The sequence below is a fragment of the Sorex araneus genome, chromosome 6 (assembly GCF_027595985.1).
Source record: "Sorex araneus isolate mSorAra2 chromosome 6, mSorAra2.pri, whole genome shotgun sequence".
Taxonomy (NCBI): domain Eukaryota; kingdom Metazoa; phylum Chordata; class Mammalia; order Eulipotyphla; family Soricidae; genus Sorex; species Sorex araneus.
Window position 1 is genome coordinate 79,989,623 of NC_073307.1, and position 12,887 is coordinate 80,002,509.

Here is a 12,887-nt window from a genome sequence, read left to right on the forward strand (position 1 = left end):
GGTGCTCCAGGGACCATATGGGGTGACAGAATTGAACCCGGGTCGGCTACGTGCAAGGCAAACATCCTACCCGCTGTACTAAAGCTCTGACCCTCTAAACATTATTTCTACATGCTTTCTAGGACAGTATTATCTGAATGATAGAATAATTCAAGTCTCTTTACCTGAATAGCTTCCACTTTGGTTGTCCATTCTCGGGCCTTTTGTAAGGCTTCTTTAAGAGACAACACGTTGGGTAGAAAGGCTGGGATGTTCTTAGCTTCATTCACAATGCTTTCTAAACTTGCCATGCTGTGTCGCGGCCTAAGAGAACATAAAAGCAGGGTAAATAAATGGGAAAAAAATCAAACTACCAAAATCAAGTGTATTTTAAGTCTTTTACACCTGAAGTTAGGCATCAACCTGAAAAACACTATCACTCAATCAGCAACAAGTGTTTCGAGATCTGTCACTGTCACTGTCATCCCGTTGTTCACTGAGTTGCTCAAGCAGGCACCAGTAACTAGAGCGATAGGACAGCAGGTAGGGCATTTGTCTTGCACGCGGCCGAACCAGGTTCAATACCTCCGTCCCTCTCAGAGAGCCCAGCAAGCTACCGAAGAGTATCCCGCCCACACAGCAGAGCCTGGCAAACTACCCGTGGCATATTCGATGTGCCAAAAGCAGTAACAAGTCTCACAATGGAGACGTTACTGGATTCTTAGGTAGGCATGGAATTTCCACAGGAGAGCAGATATGGCTCCAAAACCACATTACACACCAATAATAATAGTAAAAGTAAGTCTTCAAAATATACTAACTTATTATATATGAAAAATGTTGTATATAGTCAACATTGATGAGTGATTGAAAACTAAGGGAAAAAAAGTAAAACGTGGCTGAAAGGAAAAATGCAATCACTCTAAGTCTTAGCAAACATAAATTTTACCACAAAAGGAATGGGAAGTAATTAAGGTTAGGAAGGTTCATCATTCCTGAATCCTACTATATGACAGACACCGTGATGTCCTAGAAATTATTTAATACACGAGAGTCCTTAGTTTCCCAATCAGCACCAGAGAGCCTGGCATATGATACCCTCTCCCCATTTTCAGCCTTAACCTGAAATAACCACTTCTTTTGCTAAAATTCTTCCACCTCTTTCTGAATATAAAAAACCTTAAATATGCTATGCATGCCCTTGCGGGCCTTTCTACTTGCTAGATAAGAATGCAGCCAATTGGCCCTGCCGGGCGGTGCCCAACCGGTGCACTTGAGCCCCGTGTTCCCCCCATCACAGTACCCCAATGGCTCTGCCCCCCAGCAGCCCATGCTCCCCCAGTATGGCGGCCGCAAGATTCTCGTCTGTTCTGTGGACAACTGTTACTGTTCTTCCATGGCCAACCATGGCGGCCACCAGCCCTACCCCCGCTCCAGCCACTTCCCCTGGACAGTGCCCTCGCAGGAGTACTCACACCCGCTCCCGCCCGTACCACCTGCCGTCCCCCAGTCCCTTCCTGGCCTGGCAGTCAGAGACTGGCTCGACGCCTCCCAGCAGCCTGGCCACCAGGATTTCTACAGGGTGTATGGGCAGCCGTCCACCAAGCACTACGTGACAAGCTAACGCCACGCGGGCAGGGGCGCTGGGGAGTCTTCCCCCCCAGCCCCCAGTAGCTCAGGAATTACGCGTACAGAGATCTGCCCGACCCTCTTCTTCCTTCATTCCCCAAGTATTTTCCTTTTGGATTTTATTTTGTTTGGGGCTTTGTTTTTGGTTTTAGGTTTTTTTTGGTTTTTTTTTTTTTTTTGGTTTTTTGGGGATTTTTTTTTTTTTTTAAATGACTCTCCTGGACATGGAGGGGTGATGGTGGGAGCTGGCCTGGGCCGGGCCCGCAGGTGGCCTTGGAGTTGGGAAAGCGTCTACCTCAAGGCGCTGAGCGCTCTCTCTCTCTCTTGCTCTCTCTCTCTCTCTCTCTCTCTCTCTCTCTCTCTCTCTCTCTCTACAACTTCCTGCTCTCCTTTTTTTCTCCCACTCTTCCCACCCCCCACGGCTGGAAGGAGCCTCAGTTACCCTCAGACCTTGGAGGGCCGGTGGGGTCCCGACCTGTGAGGAACACCCGCTGCTTCTTCTGTTTGGGGCTCTTTGATCACTGAATAAGGAATGACCTGTAGATTATGGGATTTTTTTTTTTTTAATATTTTTAAACCAAGAATGATTTCTCCTGCTTCCTTCTTCTCACCCTCCTCCCAAATGGAGTTCAAAGGCCACGTCTCAAGCAGCTTTTGGCATCTCTAGCCTCCGAGTGGAATCTTCCAGACAGGAACCCCATGTCCAGGAAAGGGGAACGGAACTTTGCCAATGATAGTGACCACAGCGAAAGCAAATAATAATAATATTAATAATAATAAAGAGAAATAAAAGAAATAATAAAATAAAACAGCATAGCCATTGTTGAGGTCAGCGGGGGAGGAGGGATTGCCCCAAGCTGGGCCCTTGCCTGGATTTTGACACAGCAACTTCCCGTAGCGAGCACTTTGTATGAATCGTGGACTCCCTGTCCTAAGGCACAGGTATTTATTCTGTAATTTGTCTAGAGCACACATCGACATCCAGCCTTCTAATAAACATAATGGCGCAGTCAAAAAAAAAAAAAAAAGAATGCAGCCATTCATGTATAATTTAATAAATCCAACTAAGAGTTCTTAAAAAAAAAGTGATGGAGTCAACTTCATAAAACATTTTAATCTTGTGAGAGTGATTATTAATAGTTATGATATACCACAGTAAGTAAAAAGATAAAAGAAAATACAATCAGAAAATATAGTAGAAAGACCTATTGATTTGGCAGATGAAGGTGTCTTGGACATAACCTCTATGCTTTCTTATTCTCTTGGAATCAAACTTAGTCAGAAAAGCTGGGTCTAGGGTAAGACAGGGATAGGTGAAATGAGCAGAGAAAACATGTTCATAGGAAAACAAAATAAGCATGACAAAGATACACACACACACACACACACACACACACACACACACACACACACACAGAGATGTATAAAGAACCAGAGAGATGAACATGGGGAATACAGGGCAAATGCAAGGGATGAAGCTAGATATTCAAGCAAGGGTCTAGAGTCAGAGGTACAAGCTTACTTGGCCTCTTTTCTGAAAATAAAATCATCCAACAATGAGGCCAGAGAGACAGTACAGAGGTAAGACACGCAGCTGACCCCACTTCAAATCCCTGGCACATAAACATGATCCCTCAAGCACTGGTAGGGATCACTCCTGAGCACTAAGCAAGGAATAATCCCTAAGCATGACCACCGATGGCTAAACACCCACACTCGACTCCCCTTACTCCAAATTTTTAAAAAATCATTCAGTACATACAGGGAAATCTAATTTTGTTTTGTTTGGGAGCCACAATTGGCAATGCTCAAAGCTTACTCCTGCTCTGTGCTCAGGGATCACTCCTGGTGGTACAAGACCATATGCCATGCCAAGACATTCAAAGCAAGCACCTCATCCCTATATTAGCTCTCTGGTCCCATAAACCTACTTCCTTCAAACGAAACAAAAAGGAAGTGTTCCACTATTGCACCCAGACAACCCTCCCACCATTCTTCAAAGCCATGGCAATATTGCCTACTTTGGGAAACATGGACTAGAGATCATGCTGGATCTTTTAAATCAAGTTAAGGAGGCTGGACTTCATTCCAACTTTATGCAAGGGTATCAAATAGTCATACTGTAGTTTAGGATATGGAAAATGGGTAAGGTCACAGGGAGACCCTTTTGCTGTGATAGCAGTCACCTCCCTCCCAACCCCACCATAAAGAAAGAAAATGAGAAACACTGAAAAATATAATGAGCAAGACTTGGTAGTTTGAGTGTAAGGGAATAGAAGAATTTGGAGTAAAATGGGAAAGGCTTTAAATCTGAGGTGTGCTAGATTTTTGCTGCAGGAATCATTCCTGCAGGCCTCAAGGAACCATGTGGGTTGCCAGGAATTAAACCCAAGCAGCTGAATGCAAGGATAGTACCTTACCTTCTGTACTATCTCTCCAAACCCAATCATACTCATTTTTCAAGGTTCTACCTAGTTCTTTCTTTTTCCACAAGCCTTTCTTCTAACCATTAAATTTAATGCTCTCTTAACCTCTAAATCTTTAATTCACAGGTGCAGACTACACCTGAAACTCTCCATATAAAAACTACAAAAATATAAAATAGATAAAATAAAACATATTTATTTATATGTCACTGTCATCCCGTTGCTCATCGATTTGTTCAAGCGGGCATCAGTAATGTCTCTCATCGAGAGACTTATTGTTACTGTTTTTGGCATATCCAATACGCATGGATAGCTTGCCAGGCTCTGCCATACGAGCTCCATACTTTCGGTAGCTTGCCGGGCTCTCCGAGAGGGGCGAAGGAATCGAACACAGGTCGGCCGCATGAAAGGCGAATGCCCAACCGCTGTGCTATCGCTCCAGCCCATATTCATATGTACAAAATACAAATATATAAGATAAATATAAAATCTATATAGAAATATTGGTAACTGTTCAGGAAAACACAATTTCTCTTTCTCTTTTGGGGGAAGAGGCCATACCCAATGTGCTCAACACTCCAGCAGTGCTCAGGGGACATGTGGTGCCAGGAACTGACCCCAAGCCTCCAGCATGCAGAGCACACTCTTTTGAGCTATCTCACCAACCCATTTAACAAAATACACTTATATGTCCCTCCTCCAATTCTACTGTCTGAATTAATAAAGAGGTAATGCCACGAGTATGTGTTCACCTTGCCTGTAGGCAGACCTTAGCCTTCTCTTCCCATCGCTCAGAGACTGTAAGGAGCTCCTGTAGTTCAGCCATTGCTTTCTCCACAGCATGATGGGGTGCTAGTCCCACCCCAGAGTCTATCAGTTTCTTCATGACATCCAAAGTGACTTGCTGTGGATCTGACAAGGTCAGTCTAACTTCATCCAACCATCGAGCTTGTTGTAGTTCTTGCTTTAGTCGAGCTAATTCAGGTAACTCCACGTAGAGACTAGACCCCATATCTATCAAAAGCTGGAGTTTGGAAGAGTCTGGGGTTTCATCCATCATGGCCTCTTGAGCGCGTTCATGAAATTCTTCCACATCATCCAGCAGGTTCTGAAAAGGTCAAAATTTAAAACATTTTAAAAATAAACCAAAAAACACAAGTTTAAAAGATATAAAATGAATATGGAATAGTCATAGTTTAGGCAACTGTTAAATTCTAGATCATTTCACCATATAGCACCTAATCGGTATGACAGCTAAATGCATATAGATGCTTCTTTGTAATCATTTACAATCTTACTTTTAAAATGTGATTACAAAACAGTCAATGACTACAGTCAGAGAAACAGAGTGGATAAGGTACCTGCCGTGCATATGGCTGACCCAAGTTTGATCTCCAGGACCATATATAATCCTCTAAGCAATACCAGGACTAATCCCCAAGCACAGAGGCACAAGTAGCCCTGAACACAGCCAGGCCCAACCACCACCAACCCAAACAAAAAACAAAAAACAACAACAACAAAAAAAGCTAATGATTAATGACTTAGATGCAAGCATGACTCCAAAGCGTTAAACTAAATATGCAAAGATATTATTGCATATTATTGCATATTGTCTCAAAGGAACTTATTTTTCTAACATGCAAATCCAGACAATAAATACATAAACGTTTATTGTGCCTTAAACATAAAATAGGGCAACATAATAAAGGCCATAAAGCACAGGGAGGCATATAAATGCAATGGATCTTAGAAGAATAAAAACTACAATGAGATGGAGATGGGAACCATATGAAGATCTGATAAAAGAGCAATTCAGTCAGAGCAAATAGTAACTGAAAAGCTTTCGAAGAGGAATAATCTTGGTGTTCAGTTTCTAAACGACTTTAGACGACCATAGTTAGAAAGGGAAAAATATAAAGACTAGCTCAAGTCAGATAACATGGTACCTTGTTAAGTACAACGAGTTTGGATTTCAATGTAATAGATCTAGAGGACCACTAGATTTTAATTAGAGGGAACTGATATTTGATTTATATTTTATAAAACCACTCTACAACCTGGTACTAAATAAAAAGTAAAACTGTCAAGGACAAAAGAAGGGAGGTCAGTGAAGAGGTTATTGGAGCAGAAGTGATAATCCTTGCTCATGAGCAACCCAGGTTTGATTCCCAGCCCCTTATATGGTCCCCCAAGCATCTGCCAAAAATGATCCCCGAGTGCAGAGCCAGGCATAAGCCTGAGTACTGCCTGGTGTGGCCCAAAAACAAAACAAACAAAAAAAGGTTACTGAAGTCATCTGGGCTGGAGCGATAGCACAGAGGGTAGGGCGTTTGCCTTGCACACATCCAACCCAGGTTCGATTCCTCTGCCCCTCTCGGAGAGCCCAGCAAGCTACCGAGAGTATCCCGCCCGCACGGCAGAGCCTGGCAAGCTACCCATGGCGTATTTGATATGCCAAAAATAGTGATGACAAGTCTCACAATGGAGACCTTAGTGGTGCCTGCTCGAGCAAATCGATGAGCAACAGGGTGACAGTGACAGTGACAGAAGTCATCTGAAGAACTGATCATAGAGCAGTGCTTCTCAATTTTTTCCTGAGGAGCCTAGTTCCAACCTTGTTTCCTTCATGGCCTCCAGTCCCATGCCTAAGGCTGCCATTATTTTCACCTTGGTCCCCTTGGTCATATAGAGAGCTCTATGGTCCCCGAATTGAGAAAAGTTGGGTTAGAACATTTTGAACAACGGAGATGATGACAAACAATTCACTCTGGGATACTTTTGGGAGATGAAAGCACTTGTTAATTAAGATGGTATATAAAGAAATAAAGGACTCAAGAATTTAGATTTATTTTGTTTAAATGTTGTTTTCGTCTGTGGGGGTAGGGGAGGTGGGTGGGGGCCAGGGCAGACATACTTGGTGTGCTCTGGGGCAGACCCCAGCTTTGTGGTCCTGGATGCTCCAGGCACTATGTGGGAGACCATGGGCTGTCAAGAATCAAATCTGGGGGCTGGAGCAATAGCACAGTGGGTAGGGCGTTTGCCTTGCACACGGCCGACCTGGGTTCGATTCCCAGCATCCCATATGGTCCCCTGAGCACCGCCAGGAGTAATTCCTGAGTGCAGAGCCAGGAGTAACCCCTGTGCATTGCCAGGTGTGACCCAAAAAGCAAAAAAAAAAAAAGAATCAAATCTGGCCCTCTCACATGCAAAGTCCACACTGAGCTATCTCTTTGACTTTCATTAAAAAAAAACTTTAATTGGGGGCTGGAGCAAGGTAGGGAGCTTGCCCTGCATGCAACTGACTCAGGGTTCAATTCCCAGAACCCCGTGTCCCCCAGCTCCACTAGGAGTGATCACTGTGCCCAGAGCCAGAAGTAAACCCTAAGCATAGCCAGGTGTAGGGGGGAAGGGGAAGAAAGAAAGGCATTAAAATAATGTGGCTCCATGGTATACCTAATGCCTTGCTTGCCTAAGGCTCTGAGTTTGACTCCTGGCACCCCAAAAAGAAAGGGGAGTTAGCCTTTTAGTCTGTAAAAAAAAAAAATGTGACGTATGACAGGCATGCTGCATAAAAGAAAAAAAAAACACTCAGAAAATGTAGGAATCAACAAGATATAGGTGATATTTACTGTCATGGAGAAATAATATAGCAGGGGTCTTGGGAAAAAAAGGGCCATGACTCATAAAACAGTCAAACATTTAGAGGTCAAACTAAGAAGAAAACAAAGCAGAAAAGATCACCAAAAGAGGAATTGTGAATGAGCTAAGAAAACCAGTTGTGTGTGGGGTCACAGACATTTAGTAAGTTTTTCAATAACAAATGAATGGTATTAAAATGCTCTAATAAAATACATTAAAATACATTAAGACAACTGACAGAAGAGTAAACAAGTTTATAACCTTTGTAGAAATCATTTTTTATATTCTACTCATTACCAAATATACCACAAATCACAAAAAGATGATTAGCTGTACAAATTATTAAATGTACATTTTCAAGACTTTACATAATCAATAGAAAAAATAAAGATCTGGTAATATCCATTTTTATAAGTCTATGAACCAATTTTTAAAAATCATTTATTGTATCTGTATCAAACAGGAAGAGGCCAGGTCTACAATTAATATACTAAAAAAAATTTTTAACTAGCCATACTGTCAGAATTTTAAAAAGGGAATAGAGACTAAGAATGAAGCTCAAAGATTCTGACTGCTCAGGAACAGAGTGATAGCTTCCTGAGTGCAGAGCCAGGAGTAAGCCCCGACCAACACTAAGTATGGCCCAAAAATGAAAAACAAACAAACAAAAAAACTGGTCTTGAAGCTGGAGCAACAGTACACCAGGTAGAGAGCTTGCCTTGCAGGCATCTCATCTGGGTTCAATCCCCATTACTCTACTTTGTCCCCCAAGACCCTCCAGGAGTTATCTCTGGTCACAGAGCCAGGAGTAAGCCCGTATCAGGTGTGGCCCAAATCCACCACCACCCCACCTCTGCAAAAAATAACTGCAAACATGAAAAACAAATTAAAAATCAAACAACCGCAACAACTAAAGCAGTGTAGATGCAATATTCTCTTCACAATAGCCAATTCTATATATTATCCAAGAAAGGAAAGTAATACTTTACCTTTACTTGTCGGGCTTGGCTGATGACACATGGCAGACTGAAAAGCTGTTGAACAAAGGCCTTCAATTCTTCCACTGTTAGTTTGGTCCGAGTCCTCCCACTATCTGGGCTCTGCCTGATGTGAAATAATATTGAAGCGTAAGAAAAATTCACAGTCATTCTCTTATGAAAGAGGCTTCTTCTGATCCAACATTTTTTAATTATTTATATTTGCTGACCGGCACCTGCCTGGTTAGCAGTGCAAGAACTGGCAGTTATGAGCAAATTGGAAGACAGCTGGTTTTCAACCTTTTTATACCTGCGGACTAGCATTGGTCCATGGACTGGTGCTTGAATAATAGTGATCACTTCTGAAGAATTTTAACTTTTAATTACTTGAAGATTCAACTCTCTAAATCATAGTTCTTCCTACTTACAAGTATTAACAATTTCAAGCATTCAGTAAATTCCTCCATTAAATTAGTAACATCATTGATAAAATTAAACCCTCTGTCTCAAGAAGCTTAAGATGTGGAACAAGGGCTTGAAGGCACAGTGCAGTGGCTTACTACTCCTGCCTTTCAAGGAGGCAGTCAAGTTCAAATACCTAATGTCCCACATGCACTCAGCACAATCCTGTCAGCTTTGCTATCTGCAATTGTTGATGCTGTAATCACGTTCCAACTGTACCAGTCTGTTGTGTATGACGATCACAAAAAGGGGTGTGACCCCTGTGGGCACCACAAAGAAATGGTGAGCACCATAAGCAGGAAGTGCAATCCCTGGCAAGCACATGGGTGAGCACCACTACACACTAAAGGCTTGTAATAGTGAGCAGCGTGTAGTAGAAGCACAGTAACCTGAGAAGTAACCTCCAGCGAGGACCACAGACAGGCATACGTGCAGTCCCTGGTCAACATAACAAAAACAACAATGAACTGGAAGACAGGGAATAGAAAGAAAGATGTGGAAAACATCATTAATCTGGTATAGGTGTCAACTAACCCTTAAAATTGAATTTGTGCATGTCCACTTTTCTAAGAAAAGAGTTCTAGGTGAATGAAGTTCCAGTCCAGCAGTGTAACACATGCCTCATGTTTGTGAGGACACGAGAGGCCCTTATGTTGAATTTCTGGCAACACACAAAAGCTTCCCTGCATCAAGGTTACTCTGCTGCCACCTACCTTTATGTATGTTGTATCATTTGTTTATTTTAAAATACTAATTTTATACCTATGCTATGCTAGGCATTGTTTTAAGCAAGAAATGCATCAATAAAAAAATAACACCCCCCAACCCTGTATCATAGCATACATTCTAATGATGTCAGGGAGGAAAGAAAGAGTAAGTAATTTTAGTGTATCAGGTGTTTACAGGGCAAGAAGAAAAACAAAGCAGTAAAATAAGATAGCGTTTTACAAAGAATTATCAAAGAGGCATCTCCAAGAGTGATATATATGAAAAATGTCAGGAAAGAAATTACCTGGTTACTAGGGGAAGAGAACCCCAGGCAGAAGGAATAGCAAGCACGAAGGTTCTAAGAATATACCTAGAGTACATAAAGAACAGCAAGGGAAGGTGGTTTGCAGAGTGGAGCAAAAAAGGATGAGAGTGGCAAGAAGTATAAATAAAATTAGGGCATTATTGGTGGAGTGAAAGGCAAGATCATAAGAAGTTCAAGATCATGTAAAATTTCAGTCCGTTTAATTTGAGTTTTATTCCAAAAAGCATAGGAAATTCCTGGGAACTTCAACTGTCCTGAGTCTTACCTGTGTTTCTGCTTTTTGCTCAGAAGCAGCTGAGCCACAGAAGCACAGGTCTCAGCTTCTTTAACAGCATCCCTAAGTTTCCGAAAGAGATCATTTTCTGGGTATTTCCTATCCTCAGCATCTTCCAGCATTACCCGTAATTCAATCAAGTCTGTGAAAAGGCCATTTAAAGATATTTACCAATCTCTCAAGGTGAATCATCAACCTAATAACAAATATACCACAGATGTAAAAATCTTAGCAATGCAATAATAGATTACCAGTTGATCAGAACTCTTATAATTTCCCTCATATAAAGGAATTTCTTTGTCATTAAGACTTTAATGTTAAAGGGCTGGAGCGATAGTACAGCAGGTAGGGTGTTTGCCTTGCACGTGGCCAACCCGGGTTCGATTCCCAGTATCCCATATGGTCCCCAGAGCACTGCCAGGAGTAATTCCTGAGTGCAAAGCCAGGAGTAACCCCTGTGCATCGCCGGGTATGACCCAAAAAGCCAAAAAGAAAAAAAAAAAGACTTTAGTGTTAGAGGTTAGAGAGAGTACAGCAGACAGGGTGGTGTTTGCCTTGCACATGGCCAATGTGGGTTCTATCCTGGTGGCCCATATGGCCCCCAGATTCCCACTACTACCATCCTATATGATCCCTGCCAAAGAGCCAGGAGGTAAGTCCTGAGCACCATCAGATGTTACCCCCAAACAAAAACACAAACCAAAAAATCATACTTTAATGTTAGTGCACTAGTAATGAATGGCTTCCCAATATATGATATATCTAAGCCAGTTAGCTACACGTTACATTTTACATCAAATTTTAATGAACTTTTCTTTCTGGGTGTGGGGGGCACACACCCATCTGGGCTCAGTGCTTACTGATGCTCTGCATTCAATTATCACTCTTGGCAGGCTCAGGGATTGAACCTGTGGATGGCATGCAAGGGAATCGCCCTACCCATTATACTATCTCTCCAGCCCTTGCATCAACTTTTTCATTTAGAAAAAGATGCACAAATAGAAAATTATATCTATAGTCAAACCATTAACTTAAAATCTCATACGAATTCTAGTATTTTCTTACTGCAGGCAAAACAGAGAACAAGACTGTTTTTAAAGTGGGAATAATTTCATGGTATGCACACAAAAGGAGGAAACTTAACCTTTCTTGTGGCTGAAGTTGGCGGACAACGCTTCTGTAACACGACTGACCCAAGTGTCATAGGATTGTGCCCTGACTTTCACACCATAGAGCAGAGAAGGAAGATCTTCTAATGGGTAGCGGTATCTTAAAAATAAACAAACAAACAAAAACCCACAAATACATAGCAATAAAAATTTCAAAAGACCAACAGCAACTTGAAAATAAGTTAAAATTTTAAGGGGGCTGGGATGCAGCTTAGTAGTAAAGCACACACTTCATATGTATGCTCTCCTGAATTCAAACTTCAACTGCACCACCCCAAAGTATGTATGTAACACAATTATTCTTAGGGAAGTACAATGACCAAAATAATGGGATACTGGGTCAAATAAAGAAAGATCAAATAAAGCTACAGAGTTTTAACAGAGAAAAGTCAGACACACTGAAATAAACTAATGAAAATTTCATTTTAGTTGTCAAATTTAGGCTCAGTACTAAAGGACTGGTCCTCAAAAGAGAAAAGATATATAAGCTATGAAACTATCAGATTCAGGGAAGGGAATTAGAATATTATCGCTTGGTTTTAAAATGAGGAAACAGGGCTGGAGCGATAGCACAGCGGGTAGGGCGTTTGCCTTGCACGTGGCCAACCCGGGTTCGATTCCCAGCATCCCATATGGTCCCCTGAGCACCACTAGGGGTAATTCCTGACTGCTGAGCCAGGAGTAACCCCTGTGCATCACCGGGTATGACGCAAAAAGCAAATAAATAAATAAATAAATAAATAAATAAATAAATAAATAAGATAAAATAAAATAAAATGAGGAAACATTTTATAAAAAACTTCTGGGTACCTAAGACATTTCTTCTGCATGGGGCAGGGGCACAGATCCGTTGGATGGTAGAGACAAACAAGTCTCTCGGGATTACAGGAGCATGTGAGAGCAGAGAGAAAACATGTGGTTCTGCATGCTGAACACTGTCGTTCATCATCAGGAACAAGTTCAAATACTTCTTCTTCTGACATCAGGACACCCTGAAATAAAATTAAAGTCTTTCTAGTTTGTGAAGTATCAAAGAACTTGTCATGTGTCACTTGTCACAATGTTTTTGCTCCGAGCTATGACATAAACATAGGAGTTAAAATAGTATAGCATCAACTCATTGCCCTTTTCTGAGAGTATAAAAGGACATATGCCATAGCCATACCACCGGACCCCAAGCCAAGTTGTCTCATTCAGGACACCCCAGAGGGGGATGGGTGAGGTACCTCACCCAGGGACCCAGTCCTGGCAACTAAAAACCTCCAGAACTTAACCTCCACCATGCTCGTGGCCGTT

The 12,887-nt window shown here is 41.9% G+C and overlaps 1 protein-coding gene across 4 annotated transcripts in view; it reads right to left on the reverse strand.

Annotated features, from left to right (window-relative positions):
- KDM5A (lysine demethylase 5A) overlaps positions 1-12,887 on the reverse strand; it is a 97,258-nt gene that overhangs the window by 34,279 nt on the left and 50,092 nt on the right. For all 4 annotated transcript variants that reach the window (XM_055141366.1, XM_004603882.2, XM_055141365.1 and 1 more), the window contains 6 exons: positions 12,402-12,583; positions 11,567-11,691; positions 10,414-10,564; positions 8,666-8,780; positions 4,787-5,142; positions 165-303 (listed from right to left, as the gene is read on the reverse strand). In XM_055141366.1, the coding sequence (XP_054997341.1) occupies positions 165-303; positions 4,787-5,142; positions 8,666-8,780; positions 10,414-10,564; positions 11,567-11,691; positions 12,402-12,583 (1,068 nt within the window). The remainder of the gene's footprint in view (positions 1-164; positions 304-4,786; positions 5,143-8,665; positions 8,781-10,413; positions 10,565-11,566; positions 11,692-12,401; positions 12,584-12,887) is intronic.